An 18,134-nucleotide genomic window follows, 5' to 3' on the forward strand; every position below is an offset into this window, starting at 1 on the left:
TCAGGCAATTTTTTCTCTTTATAATTAACATTTCATTAGTGTGTTGTAAGGACAGTATAAGAAGCATATTAACTTATTTATAAATAAAAAATTTACTGCAATATTCAATTTCTCCTTCATTAATTGGTACTCTTTTAATCATGGATCTAATCATTCTCAACAAAAATCAAATACAGTAAAACACTTATAAAGCACCCCTGAAATTTTAAAGAAAGATTTGTGTTTTAGTAAGGAGCGATTAAACTGTATAGAGATTACAATCTGTAAAGTTACAAAATCAACATGTTTGCTATGATATTTGTTAAAGTTATTAATAATCATATTTATAGAAACAATGTATAAAACCAAATAATTTAATTAAATAGATTTTAGAAATATAATTATAAGAAATAAATTTCTGGAATATACATTAGATAACTAATAATGCCTGCATTTGTTATATGTTTGTTTTTATGAAAAATGTCAGCACTATAGCAACATATGCAATCGATAAACAGTAGAGAAACAAAATGAAAAAGAATGGAATAAAAATGAGAAAATTTTCTTATGAAACAAGCAAAAATACAAAAATTTCCTCAATCTTTAAATTATCGAAAGAAAAACAGAATCATTGTGAAAAATAATGTCTATATTCTTATTAAGCCAATCATCTTCCTGGTTTGCATACTTTACTAACCGGGAATAATAAAAAAAGCCATATTTGCTATATATGATAAGAAAATATATTCTTATAAGAGAGGGTAATGGGAGGGAGCACTCATTTGGTATTGATGCAGGGGACAGTTGTTCAGTTTAATACAAGACATGCACTCTATTTACTACCAGTACCAATCTGTTGAATAAATATACAAATTGGATAGTCACAATTTAATAAAATAATGTTTAGTTAAACATATCACATAGACATTACCTCACAATTTCTTGGTAAAATAATGACAATTGAGAAAAATAATATACCTGGGTAGAACTATTTCCATACAATCGACGAGCAAGTAGCAACCCTGCCTCTATTGCAACAGCTGTCAATTCTCGCTTTCCCACCAAAATATCACCAATTGCATAGATCTATGGAACATTAGTTGGTTCATTCACAACACGAATTTTACCATTTCTAAAATAGAAAGTAATAAATGTAAACAATTTCTGAAAAAATTCATACAAATCATTATAATCTGGCAAGGTTGGCTGATTTAAACCAAATAAGTTTTAATTTTTTAAGAAACAAAGTTTGATTTTTTAAAAAACCTTTTCAAAAATTTAATTTTTCATTACTTATTTAATCAAAATAATCTTAGTATGAACAGAAGATGTCTATAACTTCTTTAAAAAAATAGAGTGTCACCAAACTTATGTTCGGATAGTTTGAAAAATAATCTAAATAATGTAGTTATTGAATGGGTCAAGACAAAGAGTGAAAGAAATTTTTTTTTCCATTTTTTAATCGAGATAAAGATACATTATGACTACCATAATCAAAAGAATAAATAGGAATGAAGTGCTATACCGAATACTTTTATACTAGTACTTTATACTCCCTTTGAGCATTTTCATTATATACTATTTTAGTTAATGCAGCATTACGTTAATAAGCCTATGAACCTATATAATGAACTTTTTGCCAAAGGGAAACAGGCGTTATAACTTCACAAAATTACCCCATTAATATTTACTTATAACTAAAATATACTTGACTTGACCATCTCGGATACTGTAAAATGTTAAGCCCCATTATATTGAAACAAATGAAAAAAGTATGTTATTTTTTATTGATTATTACAGCATTAGAACTAAAATTGATTTTTAGTATTTTATTTAAAGCATTGCTTAATTTAACATTCTAATTTAATTCATAATTGAAATCATGATTTAAATCAGTTTATTTAAAAAAAATCAGTAATTTACATCAATTGCTTAAAAAATAATTAATTGAAAAATTTACATGCTGATGTAAATAAATAATTTAAATTTTAATCAATTTAAATTCCAAAATTTTCAAAGTTTTAAAATTTATTGTTATTAAAAAGATTCAGTCAGAAAAATTATGCTAATATTTAGCAGTCTAATGAACTCCATAAATTTTGAGTAGAAATTCTAAAAATTTTATAATGCTTACAAATTTTTCAGATTGCAAAACATTTGCGAAAATAGTATAGTCTTCAATAAAAAGCATTATTTTATATGATGTAAGAACTTTTTAAAAAAAAGTGTAATGACTTAAAAAAATGCAGTCATGAAAAAGAAAATAAATAAATGAAAATTACATACTTGGGATTAACTTTCACACCAACAGTTTCTAATCCAATGCCAGTAGTACAGGAATCACCACCAATAGCAAATAATACCTGAAAAATTTGTTGGTAAAAAATTTACAAAATAGCATAACAAAATAAAGCATAATTGTATCAAGACATCAAGCACGATTACTTACTATATCATATTCATCAGCAATTTCTTCACCTGATTCGATTATTCCAATTACTCGAAACATGTGTTCAGCAGATTCATTTTTCTCAATCTATAAAATAAAACAATTACAAACATTGTAAGAAACAACATATTTTGTACACATACAAATGGTCCTTATTTTTAAGAGCAAGTACATTGAACTAATAAAAAAAGAATTTAAAAACAATTTATAATACATCACAATATATTTTAACATCAAAAACAAAAACAGAATCATTGTGAAAAATAATGTCTATATTCTTATTAAGCCAATCATCTTCCTGGTTTGCATACTTTACTAACCGGGAATAATAAAAAAAAGCCATATTTGCTATATATGATAAGAAAATATATTCTTATAAGAGAGGGTAATGGGAGGGAGCACTCATTTGGTATTGATGCAGGGGACACTTGTTCAGTTTAATACAAGACATGCACTCTATTTACTACCAGTACCAATCTGTTGAATAAATATACAAATTGGATAGTCACAATTTAATAAAATAATGTTTAGTTAAACATATCACATAGACATTACCTCACAATTTCTTGGTAAAATAATGACAATTGAGAAAAATAATATACCTGGGTAGAACTATTTCCATAGAATCGACGAGCAAGTAGCAACCCTGCCTCTATTGCAACAGCAATCAATTCTCGCTTTCCCACCAAAATATCACCAATTGCATAGATCTATGGAACATTAGTTGGTTCATTCACAACACGAATTTTACCATTTCTAAAATAGAAAGTAATAAATGTAAACAATTTCTGAAAAAATTCATACAAATCATTATAATCTGGCAAGGTTGGCTGATTTAAACCAAATAAGTTTTAATTTTTTAAGAAACAAAGTTTGATTTTTTAAAAAACCTTTTCAAAAATTTAATTTTTCATTACTTATTTAATCAAAATAATCTTAGTATGAACAGAAGATGTCTATAACTTCTTTAAAAAAATAGAGTGTCACCAAACTTATGTTCTGATAGTTTTAAAAATAATCTAAATAATGTAGTTATTGAATGGGTCAAGACAAAGAGTGAAAGAAATTTTTTTTTTCCATTTTTTAATCGAGATAAAGATACATTATGACTACCATAATCAAAAGAATAAATAGGAATGAAGTGCTATACCGAATACTTTTATACTAGTACTTTATACTCCCTTTGAGCATTTTCATTATATACTATTTTAGTTAATGCAGCATTACGTTAATAAGCCTATGAACCTATATAATGAACTTTTTGCCAAAGGGAAACAGGCGTTATAACTTCAAAAAATTACCCCATTAATATTTACTTATAACTAAAATATACTTGACTTGACCATCTCGGATACTGTAAAATGTTAAGCCCCATTATATTGAAACAAATGAAAAAAGTATGTTATTTTTTATTGATTATTACAGCATTAGAACTAAAATTGATTTTTAGTATTTTATTTAAAGCATTGCTTAATTTAACATTCTAATTTAATTCATAATTGAAATCATGATTTAAATCAGTTTATTTAAAAAAAATCAGTAATTTACATCAATTGCTTAAAAAATAATTAATTGAAAAATTTACATGCTGATGTAAATAAATAATTTAAATTTTAATCAATTTAAATTCCAAAATTTTCAAAGTTTTAAAATTTATTGTTATTAAAAAGATTCAGTCAGAAAAATTATGCTAATATTTAGCAGTCTAATGAACTCCATAAATTTTGAGTAGAAATTCTAAAAATTTTATAATGCTTACAAATTTTTCAGATTGCAAAACATTTGCGAAAATAGTATAGTCTTCAATAAAAAGCATTATTTTATATGATGTAAGAACTTTTTAAAAAAAAGTGTAATGACTTAAAAAAATGCAGTCATGAAAAAGAAAATAAATAAATGAAAATTACATACTTGGGATTAACTTTCACACCAACAGTTTCTAATCCAATGCCAGTAGTACAGGAATCACCACCAATAGCAAATAATACCTGAAAAATTTGTTGGTAAAAAATTTACAAAATAGCATAACAAAATAAAGCATAATTGTATCAAGACATCAAGCACGATTACTTACTATATCATATTCATCAGCAATTTCTTCACCTGATTCGATTATTCCAATTACTCGAAACATGTGTTCAGCAGATTCATTTTTCTCAATCTATAAAATAATATTCAGCTCATTCAATATTCAGCTCATTCTAATTCAGCTCATTCCAAAGCAACATATGAATATCCAATAGATAAAATTTTTCCAGGACTTTTCTCCAAATAGAAGAGAGCATCACTAACAAAGAAAAAAATAATAGCAATTAACATTTCATATAAAGTATGTTGAGATCATAATTTTCATCCCTAGTAGTTAACAAAAATTAAAAAATAATCTACAAATAACCTTTTGTATGGCGATATTACTCCTCCCTTTAATAGGGCGAGTTGAAGCTTAAAAGCCATTTTAAAATCTAAATGTATAGTTACCTTTGTAGGAACACAAGGTCTGAGAAATTTTCCAATGATCCATCCATTTTCCAATGATCCATCCATTTTCCAATGATCCATTTTCCATGACATCCAACCCAAATCCAGCTATAAATTCAGCTCATTCCAAAGCAACATATGAAGATCCCATAATTAAAGTTTTTCCAGGACTTTTCTCCAAATAGAAGAGAGCATCACTAACAAAGAAAAAAATAATAGCAATTAACATTTCATATAAAGTATGTTGAGATCATAATTTTCATCCCTAGTAGTTAACAAAAATTAAAAAATAATCTACAAATAACCTTTTGTATGGCGATATTACTCCTCCCTTTAATAGGGCGAGTTGAAGCTTAAAAGCCATTTTAAAATCTAAATGTATAGTTACCTTTGTAGGAACACAAGGTCTGAGAAATTTTCCAATGATCCATCCATTTTCCAATGATCCATCCATTTTCCAATGATCCATTTTCCATGACATCCAACCCAAATCCAGCTATAAATTCAGCTCATTCCAAAGCAACATATGAAGATCCCATAATTAAAGTTTTTCCAGGACTTTTCTCCAAATAGAAGAGAGCATCACTAACAAAGAAAAAAATAATAGCAATTAACATTTCATATAAAGTATGTTGAGATCATAATTTTCATCCCTAGTAGTTAACAAAAATTAAAAAATAATCTACAAATAACCTTTTGTATGGCGATATTACTCCTCCCTTTAATAGGGCGAGTTGAAGCTTAAAAGCCATTTTAAAATCTAAATGTATAGTTACCTTTGTAGGAACACAAGGTCTGAGAAATTTTCCAATGATCCATCCATTTTCCAATGATCCATCCATTTTCCAATGATCCATTTTCCATGACATCCAACCCAAATCCAGCTATAAATTCAGCTCATTCCAAAGCAACATATGAAGATCCCATAATTAAAGTTTTTCCAGGACTTTTCTCCAAATAGAAGAGAGCATCACTAACAAAGAAAAAAATAATAGCAATTAACATTTCATATAAAGTATGTTGAGATCATAATTTTCATCCCTAGTAGTTAACAAAAATTAAAAAATAATCTACAAATAACCTTTTGTATGGCGATATTACTCCTCCCTTTAATAGGGCGAGTTGAAGCTTAAAAGCCATTTTAAAATCTAAATGTATAGTTACCTTTGTAGGAACACAAGGTCTGAGAAATTTTCCAATGATCCATCCATTTTCCAATGATCCATCCATTTTCCAATGATCCATTTTCCATGACATCCAACCCAAATCCAGCTATAAATTCAGCTCATTCCAAAGCAACATATGAAGATCCCATAATTAAAGTTTTTCCAGGACTTTTCTCCAAATAGAAGAGAGCATCACTAACAAAGAAAAAAATAATAGCAATTAACATTTCATATAAAGTATGTTGAGATCATAATTTTCATCCCTAGTAGTTAACAAAAATTAAAAAATAATCTACAAATAACCTTTTGTATGGCGATATTACTCCTCCCTTTAATAGGGCGAGTTGAAGCTTAAAAGCCATTTTAAAATCTAAATGTATAGTTACCTTTGTAGGAACACAAGGTCTGAGAAATTTTCCAATGATCCATCCATTTTCCAATGATCCATCCATTTTCCAATGATCCATTTTCCATGACATCCAACCCAAATCCAGCTATAAATTCAGCTCATTCCAAAGCAACATATGAAGATCCCATAATTAAAGTTTTTCCAGGACTTTTCTCCAAATAGAAGAGAGCATCACTAACAAAGAAAAAAATAATAGCAATTAACATTTCATATAAAGTATGTTGAGATCATAATTTTCATCCCTAGTAGTTAACAAAAATGAAAAATTAATCTACGAATAACCTTTTGTAGGTTGATATTACTCCTCCCTTAAATAGGGCGGGTCCTCCCTTAAATAGCCCCCCCCCTTTCGGTAGCCCGACGACCTGCACTCGAAGTCCAGCACTTTACGGTAGAACAGTTTAACGAGGACCCCTACCGCACACCCTCGGTCCCTACGCAGGCTGAACCAAGTGGTCACCCACCCGCACACTAACCGTAGCCAGTGATGCTTGACTTCGGTAATCTGCTGGGAACTGTGTCTTAACGATTAGTCCACTGCGGGACTGCTTATATTTGCATTTTTATCAATATGTTGTTGTTGTGGTTCATTTACGTCGCACTAGAGCTGCACAGTGGGCTATTGGCGACGGTCTGTTTGTTTGTTTATTCGAATTGTGAATGTTTATTTCGAAATATTTATTTAAAAATATTATTTTAATTAGCTTTATTAGTGTTTCGAATAATAATAATACTTTTATCTGTTACTTTGACAGGCAATGTAAAAAATAAAAAAATATTAATGAAAAGAGCCTGATTTAAACATTAAAAAAAATCTGATTTTTCTTTAAAAAAAATTCTGAATTTTGCAGATCCAGCTGGAAATAATGCTTAGAATGTAGGCATCTCCAAGATACATCTCTCCAAGAGCATTCTGCCGAAAATCCATTTGTATCGCATGCAAATAACGAATAAGGTAAGAGCAAGTAATTGTATCGAAGCAATAAAAAAAAATTTGGTTCAAAGTGTAATCAATCATTTCGTCAAACAGATGACAAAAGTTTTGTCATAAATGATGAAATAAAAGGTCCCACAATTTCTACTACTCGTTAGTGATTGGCATTGCAGTTAAATCAAGTTTCTAAATTTGATTTTTAGAAGTACATCATGATATTAAAGTAGAACTCAGATAGAAACTAGAAAAAAAGTATTTTTGTCAAAAAGGTAAACTTACCAAGACTTGTAATTGTGCCGCAGCATTATGAGGAACTCTTAAGGTTAGCATCAGATTTGTCTTTTGCTCTTAGGAGAAGAGCATCTCTTCTTTTTTTTTTCTCCACTACTTAAAAGGATCAGCTAGTTAATCCTCTTTTCTACACTGTTCATCACCAGTTAATCCAAATGAACCTAGAAAATTCATTGGAACAATAAATAAACAGTTTTATTTTCTTTCTGTTAATACAAACAGGTAAAACAGCGTTTTATTTCTTGGACAAAATGAATGTCAACAGATTTCCTGCTCTAACTCATAAACAAATTTTCTAAGCTGTGCAAAGCTAAAAAATAAATTACAAAATATTTCTCTTAAAAAATCTGATACTTTATTGGTCACATATCTAAGCATTTTTCCTTTTGCTACGCTTATCTTAGCATTCATTCACGAATTAAGGATATTTGAAAGTTATTTATTTATATAGATATTAGTTATTAGGCAATATTATTTTTTTTTTTTTGGGGGGGGGGGAGAAATCGATTTTATTTTCACATGAGCATATTAAATGCAAGAAATATTTTTTAAATATTCAAACTTTTCGAACTTTTTCTACATTTTATGTAAGATTTTATATATTTAAGTATATAAAAATTAACTATTAGAGTTATTGCACCAAAAATAAGGAAAAAATATTGACTTACAACATAACATACGACTGGGAAAAAAATATTTTGTTTTCTCTTCTAAGTAGAAATAACCTTTCACGCTTCACAATTTTAAGTAATGTGCTAAATAAATTTTATTTTATAAATCAGTCTCAATCACTTAAATTTAATAGAAAACATGCACCTATAGATGCAAGTATTCTAATATGTTAAGAAAAAACTATGAACGAATAAGTTTTACAGAATTCAGAAAAATAAATATTATTATCATAATATTTTATTCAGTTCTTTTCAAATATTTAAGTCTACGTAACTATACTTCGTTGGATTTCCAGTTAAAGGGAAAGTATAATAAGTTTTAACGGCAAATAATTGAACGCTGACACTTAAGGATGAATAATGTTCTAGATTCCAAAATAATAACTTACTTATGTCTCTTAGGGTTGCTGCAAAAGGAAGGATCTTCATGAAAATTTATGCCGGGTACTTTTTGGAGTACCTCGTTCTTTTCGGAAGGCTAAATGGAGGGTCGGTCTTTAAGAACGCTTTGCTGGATTCGATTAGAAGTGCAAGCCTCGTGCTTCGCCTCCCAGGGTTTCCTCTTCGCCTCCGAGCCTGAGGCTGCTGAGGAACAGGTGCTGGTGTTGGTACTGGGGGGGCTTGCACTGGAGGAACTTGCACTGGAGGTGATGCAGGTGGTGATGCAGGTGAAGGTGATGCAGGTTGAGGTGATGCAGGTTGAGGTGATGCAGGTTGAGGTGATGCAGGTTGAGGTGATGCAGGTTGAGGTGATGCAGGTTGAGGTGATGCAGGTAGGGGTGATGCAGGTTGAGGTGATGCAGGTTGAGGTGATGCAGGTTGAGGTGATGCAAGTGAAGGTGATGCAGGTAGGGGTGATGCCAGTGAAGGTGATGCAGGTAGGGGTGATGCAGGTGGGGAAGATGGTGGTGGAGAACTCGCAGATGCCAACGGAGGAGAAATTGGTGCTGGACTAGTTGTTGGTACAACAGGTGATGGTAGAGTTGGTGACGGCTGGAGGGCAAGCGGTGGTGAGGGCTTCTGGACAGACGACAGATCCATCGTTGGAGAAGTAGGTGGTATGACTTCTTCAGCTTCAATGGGAAAGCTGTTGTTTAAGCTGTCCTGGATGGATCTTCTTAGGCCGGAGCTGCTCTCTTCTATATCTGCATCTAATCTGCTCCGGGCCTCTTCAAATGATAGACCTTGCGACACCCTGTCGATGAATCTAGAAGCCAGCATCACCATGGTTTCATTGGCCAGGGATGTCGCAATTAAGCTGGCGTGGTCTATCATTTGGTTTCTTTGTTCGTTCCTCCTTCGCCTGTCCTGTTCCTCTTTCTGTTTTCGGAACTCGTGGGCTCGCCGACGTTCCTCTTTGGCGAATTCCACCGTTGTCCTCCGTCTTTTCTCAGCCATCTCCTTCTCCTGCCGCTGTTTTCTGACCTAAAATGTATTCCAATATTACATAAAAATCAATCATATTTAGATTCAACAGCATTCAAACATATCAAAAATAAGCAAGTTATTCAAGCCCTTCGTCATAGTATCCAAGTGGATTTAAGGCAAAGGATAGAAATAATTTGAAAATTGAACTTTATTTGTGAAATGACTTACAGAGGTAAAAACAAAATTATTTTTTTTGTTTCAAATTTACAGTTTTAATTTTAAACTACTTTTAAGTTTTATTATTTCTTTAAAATTATTTTTTGAATTTTGCTTTGAACTGAAAAATGATAACCATTGGCTATCGTAAATTTGGTGATCTATTTAAGCATAAAACTTATCTGATTTTTTTCACTTTCTGCTGAATCCTTTATTATCGTTACATTTTTTCCCTCAAAATCTTTACTTAAATCTGACTAAACCCCTAAAATCTGACTAAACTTTCTTTATTAGGTATTTTTTTCTAATACGTGGGCACATGCTTTAATTTTAATCTGGAAATCAAAAGAAATTTAAAAAGATTAAATATGCTGATGAAATATAAGAAAAAAAACAAAAAAGAATCAGAAGATGTAGCTAATTGTAGGCACTATTTAAAAAATTACAAAAGAGCAATATATAAGCTCATTCACAGGGTACACCTATTATTTGTGGAGCTGTTGAACCTTATTTTATTACAATCTGCATCTATTTTAGCAGTACAACTTTAATAAGATTCTTTTAATTTTTGTTTTAAATTAATTATTATTTTTTTTAATTTGTATGTTCATAATATTTTGATAAATTTCACTTTTGGATTTGTTGAAGATACTTGGTTATTGCGAGCCCTGCTTAAAAAAATCCTAGGTTTGATAGAACAATTAAATAAAGACTTTTCGTTTAGTTTTAAAAAAGTTTTCTTACATCTTAATTAATTTCTGGATATTCATTTTTACTTATTTAATTTAACGTGCACCTATTTAAAAGTACTGTTTAATGAAAATTATATACTCACATCTTCGGGTGTCTCCGCCCCTTGTGTCCGCCTAGAAGAAAATTCTTAAAGTCAAACAATGCACATTATAATTTTTATCATATTATGTTTAATAACAAGGATATCATATTATATTTAATAACAAGGATATTTAATAACAAGGATCACTAGTATATAAGGCAGATTAACTAGATTCTATGTTGGAGCGCCTTTTCATAGATGAATGTTGACATTGTCGATAGTTACCCTCCCATATTGGTGATCCGGACGTAATATGGACACACCTACCTTGACGGTAACGCCCACTACGACTAAAACACGCCTACTTCGATGGATGGTCCACATTGAACTGTTGACTCGCTACTTGTGACCGTGACATTATCCACCTCCTCGCGCTGTTGCTGCTCAGTCTCGATCACACACAACGTTAGTCTGCATAAACTCGTCTGCTAATGGCAACACAGGAGCAACCACAACCGAGAACTTAATACAACTCTTATGATCAGCAAGAAGTACGGTGATCTTAATACAGCTCTCCCGGTTTCTCACAAGACAGAAATGAATCACCTTGTGGCTTCCGTTCATCGAATTCTACCACAGATATAATTCTGGTGGGGGAGTACTGTAGTGTGTCTACCACTACAAAAATACAATTCACTAGTATGTAAGACATGTTAAATAGATTCTATGTTGGAACACATTTTCATAGATGTATTTTGACATTGTCGATAGCTACCTTCCCCACGCTTATTATTTACATAATTAGTTTTAGCATTTAAGATATTTCAAAATATTTAAGCCAATGGATTCGTAACTGGTTCACGTGATATGTGAAAAAACTGTATGGCATATAAATTAAGAGAAATTTTTAATAGCATATGCGGATATTACGGGGAAGAAAAACCAATGCTCTATTTAATTATCTTAATGATCTCGTTCTTAAATGTTCGAAAGCTTAAACCTTTATATTTTATTTTACGAAATCATAAATGTTTGAATAAACACTCGACAAATACCCTCTCTATAAAAACGCCCTACAATTTTAATTTCTTTATTTGTGTATCTCAAAAAATTCTATCGACTGATTCTACTTAAAGTTTAGAATTTAAGTGAATTAAATTGGTGTAATCATTTTTGTATATCTGACTATTCAATTTTTTAACCATAATTAAATTATATTATAAGAACTGTAAAAACTAATTTACATGAAATTATACTTTGAAAACAAAGTTTTATGAATGTGTGAGAAATCCTTAATTCTGCATTTCAATAGTTTGGAATTTGCCCACTTAAAGGATTTTTGCTATAAAAAAAAATTCATCCAAGAAATGCATTCTATTTATTATCAATTTAAAAAAAATCGTAATAGCTTTTACGCATCTAAGGATGCATTTATATGGTTCTTTATGGTTCTTACATATAAGTTGTTCTTCATATAAAAACCTACATAAAAGTTACGAAGTTTATACATAGTTTTTGTATAAAAATTCGCAAATATGCGGATATATGTCGAATATGCAAGAAATGAAATCATCGGTGTGGTTACGCAAAACACTAATTAACTTTTGATCTAATAATCGGATTTCCTGTATTAGGTGCCAATTTTAATTATTTGAAAAGTTGAACTTAAATATTCTTAACTATTAATAATGATAGGAAGTCAATACAAAAATATATTTTATACCATAAAACTCGCTAATTTCGCAAAAAAAAAGAGTACCTAATTCAATTAACTGAAATAAATTAATTCAAGCTGAGATTTTAATAATAATAGATTCAATTTTAACTTTAAAAAGTACATTTTATTAATTATTTATTACTTTCCATTTAATAAGAATTATATTTAATGCGAGATATGCAAATTTTGACATCATTTTAAAGGAGGGTGCAATTTCGAATGACACAATACAAAATTTGCATGAAATGGATCCCATAGTTCTTAAAAAATTGAAATTTAATAACATTACTTTAAAATTGTATCAATCAAAAACTATGAATTGATTCCAACGCTGTATTTTCTTATATAAATTTTCCTAGATACAAATAACGTAAAAATTTGCAGACCTTACAATTCTATATTTTTTCAACCTTTTTTAAATTAAAAATGGTTATTAAAATGTATTTTGGCATGGTACTTATTATATTTAGGAAAAAATTTTATAATTCTGAAAAAATTCTTTGGTTTCCTTAAATTATTAAAATGATGTTTTAAAAAGTGGGGCCGAAATTTTTGAGAGCTCTTCTGATTAAATCATTTGTACCCTATTTTTCAGATAGCGCTCTTATTTTTATGTTTCAAATCAATGAGAAAAACGGTATTTAGAGAACGTCTGTTTGATTTTGTAAATTAGTGAAGATTAATTACCATATTTGGCACTTCAGTAAAATTTCGATCATTATAACAAAAACGAAATTTAATCAAGCCTTTATGTATTTCTTTGATTTAAAGTCAATTACAAAACATTTGGTTGTAGAATTCAAAATAAACAATTCCCAGAATTCAGCTATTCAATTATTCAGTTATACATATTTAAATCAAGCAATATACCATATTTAGGTGAAGGAGTTCACAAATAATGTTTTTTGCTGCTAAGATATCGTGATAGACTTTTTAAAAATGGACACAACTCAAAAAGCATGTTAATGAACACAGTTGGAAATGTTTAGACGCGCATTTCAAACTACAAAAATGGACACAGCATTTCATTCTCTATTTTCAAATTCTTTCATAAATATTGTCTTTTCTAAGAATTAAAGACAAAGATTTTTTTTAATATGATATCGTTCATTAGCATAAATTACTTAATATGTTGTATTAAATTAGAGTTTTTTTCTTCTTTTTTAGAAAAAAGAAAGGACTAAAAATCAATAGTTGTTTATACAAGGTTGGCATAGATGACATACATTTATAATAGTGGTTGCGTCATTTGAATTTTGAGTTTTAAAACTAAATATTTTTAGTTTAGAGTTTTGAATCGTCTAAAAAGTTACACTACGAACCCAAAGTCTGGGACTTATATGTCCAGTAATAGTTATGCTTAGTGTTTAAATAAGAAAGGAAAAGTAAGTACCTAATTCTTCTTTTGGTTCTTAAGCTTGGGTTTCAAAATAAAATGGAACATTTTTTTTTCTGCAGACATTTTCGTAAATATTTTAGAATACGTATAAAACCAAAATTATACGAATTGGGAATCACAAATTATTTGTGTGAAAGGAAAAAAACAAAATGTTGAGAAAACAGAAATGTAGAAAGACCATTATTATAGAGTTTCACCATCAAACTTTGATTTTTATTACATACATTTTTCGCTACTCTAATTTATACACATATCGATCGAGTTTCACTTAAACATTAATTTGCGACCACCTATATATATCCTTTTTTTCACATTTTTGATTAAGATTCTAAGAATACTTATTAAAGATGGTATTAACAGAACACCCCTATACAGTTTTAATAAAATTGCCACTCAGTAATGCAGTAAAAACAATTGAATCAAAATGGTTTTGTGTTTTTCAGAGCATCATATATCAAAAGATGAAAAATACAAACAAAGTATTTAATTAAATTTCAGACCAATTAAGAATGTAATTTACAAAATGGGCTCAATTCTTCTGATCAGAGAGTGCCGTTTAATTTCTATTCTTAAACAAATTAAAAAACACAACTCAGTTCATATCTCAGATGATAACAGCAATCTTTTCGTTGATAGTAATAGCTAGGATGAATCACGAAAAAAAAAAAGCACCGGATTAAAGAATCTGGAAAGAAAAAAAGTACGCGGTAAAAGTACAATGCAGTTTCAATCCACCCCTCCCCCCAATAAAAACAGAATTTTTATGTGAAACATTTTATAAAAGTTTTGACCGTTTAATGAATTTAACGACAGACCAATAGTCAAGAAATGACCTTGCGATCTCATACATGATTTTTGAAGTGATACTTCTTATGCGACTTCCAACAAGGTTGCGTTAAACGTTTAACGCTACATTTTTATTGGAAAAAATGAGTGAAAACAATCCTACGGACAATGCAACGGATTTAAGGTTATGTCAAGGTACGTCTCTTGTAAATATCAATTGATTGTTAGGTTTTCTCTTTTGAAATTACATTATGACGCATTCACATACATTATTAATACAAATGCATTTTCCATGGCGAGACGATGAGGCAACCACAAGCACTTCCACAGGTTCAAGTGGTCCACGAGGGAAAAATGCTACCGTGATTACAGAGCACGGGAGCGAGCGGAGCAGAAAAAAGAGTCGTTGAATAGAACTAGTGATTCTTCTACGACTGCTGATTCTTCTACAATTAACATCGCAGGTTGCGAAGTTTAACTTCTTCCGCGCGGAGGGACTCCACGCACTATTTTTTTTTTTTTTTTTTTTAAGATTTTTGATCTTGTAAGTAAAGAAGTATGTGTTGCTATTCAGTGAGCGAATAGCAACATTATTTTTTTAAAAAAATTAATAAATATTATTCTTTATACATGAAAAAGTTGAGTCATTATTAAAAACTTCCATATTATTGGCATGGGGTAAAAGTAAAAAGAAGTGTAGGTATCCATTAGAAATATTTAAGGTTTATAAAAAACTAAAGGCTATTTCTTAAAGAAAATCTGTAAAATATCCATAAAACGTTAGAAGTGACATAGTCTATCAGAAATTCTTTTTAAAAATACCGCGCAATCATAAAAACTCTACACAAAAAAAGAATATATACAAAAGCAAAACAGAAAAAATAAAAATCAATCTTAATTTTGAAAGTAAATCTTAAAGCTGGAAATCTCAGTTTTCCAATTACTGTAGTTCTTTTAAGAAAAATTGAAAAAAAAAGAAGAAAGTCTGATAGAAACTCTTTATTACCCCGTCATAATGAAAACTTCCATAAAAGCAAAAGTTTTTTTTTTTTTTTTAAAAAGCTAGATAAAAACCAAAACAAAAGTCGTTCTTAGTTTACGAATGAAAAATTTAACGCTATAAATCTCAATTTAATTATTTTCTAGTGTCATATTTTTTAGAAAAAAGTGTAAATAAAAAAATAGTGCGTGGAGTCCCTCCGCGCGGAATAAGTTAAACTTCGCAACCTGCGAAGTTAATTGTAGAAGAATCAGCAGTCGTAGAAGGATCACTAGTTCTATTCAACTACTCTTTTTCCTGCTCCACTCGCTTCCGTAAAATGAAAAGCTTATACTGTACTTACATTTTTTTTCGAGCACCCTCCTGGGAGGAACCAGAAGGGCCGGCACTTCCTGCTCCAGAACCGGAAGCTGCTCCAGAACCGGAAGCTGCTCCAGAACCAGACGGTCCAGCTGCATCAGTTGGTGATGGTGATCTTCGTTTCATTTTCAGAACTAAAATTATCAAAAATAATATTAGTATACACGAAAGTAATAAAAACTTAGCATTTAATAGATAAAAATTTAGATTTTTCGCGTTATAGAATGATGAATAAAGATAATATCTGGTCAACATTTCCAGTTGATCAATTATTATTAGCAATTCTGAAGTGAAGTCCTTATTAATGCCGATTTCTATTCTTGAGATTTGAACTATCACTATCGGTGAGAAATTGAAAAAAAAAATGAAGATAGCTGCAGAAAAATTATACAAATTTTTTATCATTTTTTGCAAATATCTTATGTATTATTTGTGTGACCATGAAAAACTAATTGATACAAGACTGTTTTAAATTATAAATAAACTAAATACAAAACTTACCAGTAAATAAGAGTTGCCAAACTCATATATAAATACGTATAGAAAATAAAATGTGTGAATATGAATTTCGATGAAAAAAATTAATAAATAGCGGAAATAGCTTTCAGATTGCGGGAAACACAATGATTTTTAAAATTGCATGAATGCTAATGATTGCTTACAAACTTCGGTGAAAGTGATTCACGATGTTTAGCACTTAAAGTGCATGAATATAAATTGTGAAGTGCAATTTAAAATGCGTGACTGCGAATCATGTTTTATTTTTAACTCACTAATACAGGTCTATAGTTTGATAAGCAATTTTTATCGCCGGTTTTAAAAATAGGAGTTATGGTTGCTCTTTTTAAAGAAGTTGGAAAAATGGATGACTTGATTGAGGTATTGATGAAATTAGTTATAAAATTTATATTATTGAGAGCAAATAGTTTAATTAATTTTTCATCACAATAATTCAATTCTAGGAAAACAAACGAGGCTAAACTTGGTGAAATATATATTTTAAAACTGTTTGAATTTGGGTTTGAGGTACTGTTAGCATTTGCAAATGATTTATTGAATTGATCAGAAGATTCATAGTCGTTTAAAATATCAGGTAAAGTAGGTGATTTGCTCTGATTACCAATAATACTATTTACAAGATCCCATTTTTGTTTATTTGAATCAGAATTTAAAAATTTGTTTTTATTGTTAATTTGTTTGGTGCACGCTTAGTTTTATACGCCATATCCGTATTACTCCTAAAACCGTATAATGAGTATTTTTTTATGGAACCTACGAGCATTTGTGTTACAAGGTGAGGAAAACCATGAAAACCTCCGACGGTTTGCCTGACGGCAAGAGGATTCTAACGCATGATCCCTCTCCCGTTGAGGATATCCTACTTAAGCACTGTGGTCGGCTCAAGCCGGATGTGAAATTCGTATCGACCAGCCATTGCTGGAACGCAAACCTGGTTCCCCGTGATTGGAAGGCGAATGCTCTGTCACGAGCATATTATGCAATCAATTGAAGAGAACGATTTTATTTTCCAACAAGATTTAGCTTCATTTAAAGCATCAAAATTAGCTAACAACTGACAAAACCAAATTAGAGGCTAACTCACCAGATCTTAAAATTTATGAGGATCTTCTATAAACAAGTTGAAAACATTTTGCAGCATATGGAATCACAGGAAAGTCAGTTAAATTTCGATATTAGGAATGCTACATAAAATTTCGAGTCAATCTTCCTTTCTCTTATTTTACCACGTTTAATATCAACTTGCCTTCGTGTATGTCTGTCCGGGTGGAATTTTGTAAACGATTTTAAACTAACTTCCCGACTAGCTACAGACTTCAAATTTGGCACATAGTTCAGAATTGGATGACAATGCATGAAAATGAAGAGAAAAAAGACATACAAAGTAAATTAAAATTAAAATTAAAGAAAAATTAATATTTTCGCGATTGTTTTTTGTTGTCGATTCGATTATTTCAAATTAGTGTCACATGTCAGTAGAAAAGTTTTGTATACAGTGAGTGAAAAAAAATTGAGATTTTGGAAGTGAGTACAAAAAAAAATAAAAATAAAAATAATATTCTTAAAAACCACGTTTTTGTAGTGGAAAATAATAATTAAAAAACAAAAATTTGAAAA

The 18,134-nt window shown here is 30.0% G+C and overlaps 2 protein-coding genes across 2 annotated transcripts in view; both read right to left on the reverse strand.

Moving 5' to 3' along the window:
• Positions 1 to 962: 962 nt before the first annotated feature.
• On the reverse strand, positions 963 to 7,041 carry LOC147806853 (thioredoxin reductase 1, cytoplasmic-like). Its single transcript, XM_087168644.1, has 11 exons — positions 6,459 to 7,041; positions 6,071 to 6,267; positions 5,683 to 5,879; positions 5,295 to 5,491; positions 4,907 to 5,103; positions 4,503 to 4,715; positions 4,340 to 4,416; positions 3,031 to 3,184; positions 2,429 to 2,515; positions 2,266 to 2,342; positions 963 to 1,111 (listed from the first exon to the last, which is right to left on the reverse strand). The coding sequence occupies exons 9-11, from the start codon at positions 2,486 to 2,488 to the stop codon at positions 1,066 to 1,068; spliced, it is 183 nt and encodes a 60-aa protein (XP_087024770.1). The 5' UTR covers positions 2,489 to 2,515; positions 3,031 to 3,184; positions 4,340 to 4,416; positions 4,503 to 4,715; positions 4,907 to 5,103; positions 5,295 to 5,491; positions 5,683 to 5,879; positions 6,071 to 6,267; positions 6,459 to 7,041; the 3' UTR covers positions 963 to 1,065.
• Positions 7,042 to 8,778: 1,737 nt separating this feature from the next.
• Positions 8,779 to 18,134, reverse strand: part of LOC147806854 (uncharacterized) — a 42,978-nt gene continuing 33,622 nt past the window's right edge. The window contains exons 6-8 of the mRNA XM_087168617.1: positions 15,982 to 16,132; positions 10,797 to 10,827; positions 8,779 to 9,802 (exon numbers count right to left, since the gene is read on the reverse strand). Of these exons, the coding sequence (XP_087024743.1) occupies positions 8,813 to 9,802; positions 10,797 to 10,827; positions 15,982 to 16,132 (1,172 nt within the window). The 3' untranslated portion in view covers positions 8,779 to 8,812. The remainder of the gene's footprint in view (positions 9,803 to 10,796; positions 10,828 to 15,981; positions 16,133 to 18,134) is intronic.

This window comes from Parasteatoda tepidariorum, chromosome 7 (genome assembly GCF_982258835.1).
Source record: "Parasteatoda tepidariorum strain Cologne lab strain chromosome 7, Ptep-v5.0, whole genome shotgun sequence".
Taxonomy (NCBI): Eukaryota; Metazoa; Arthropoda; class Arachnida; order Araneae; family Theridiidae; genus Parasteatoda; species Parasteatoda tepidariorum.

Bases quoted from the DNA above. Each gene is read 5' to 3' on its own strand.
- LOC147806853 (XM_087168644.1), bottom strand. From the start codon at position 2,488: ATGTTTCGAGTAATTGGAATAATCGAATCAGGTGAAGAAATTGCTGAT. The intron at 2,343-2,428 runs GTAAGTAATCGT...CAAATTTTTCAG, and splicing joins TTGCTGATGAATATGATATA to GTATTATTTGCTATTGGTGG. The intron at 1,112-2,265 runs GTATGTAATTTT...TTTCTATTTTAG, and splicing joins GGTGTGAAAGTTAATCCCAA to AAATGGTAAAATTCGTGTTG.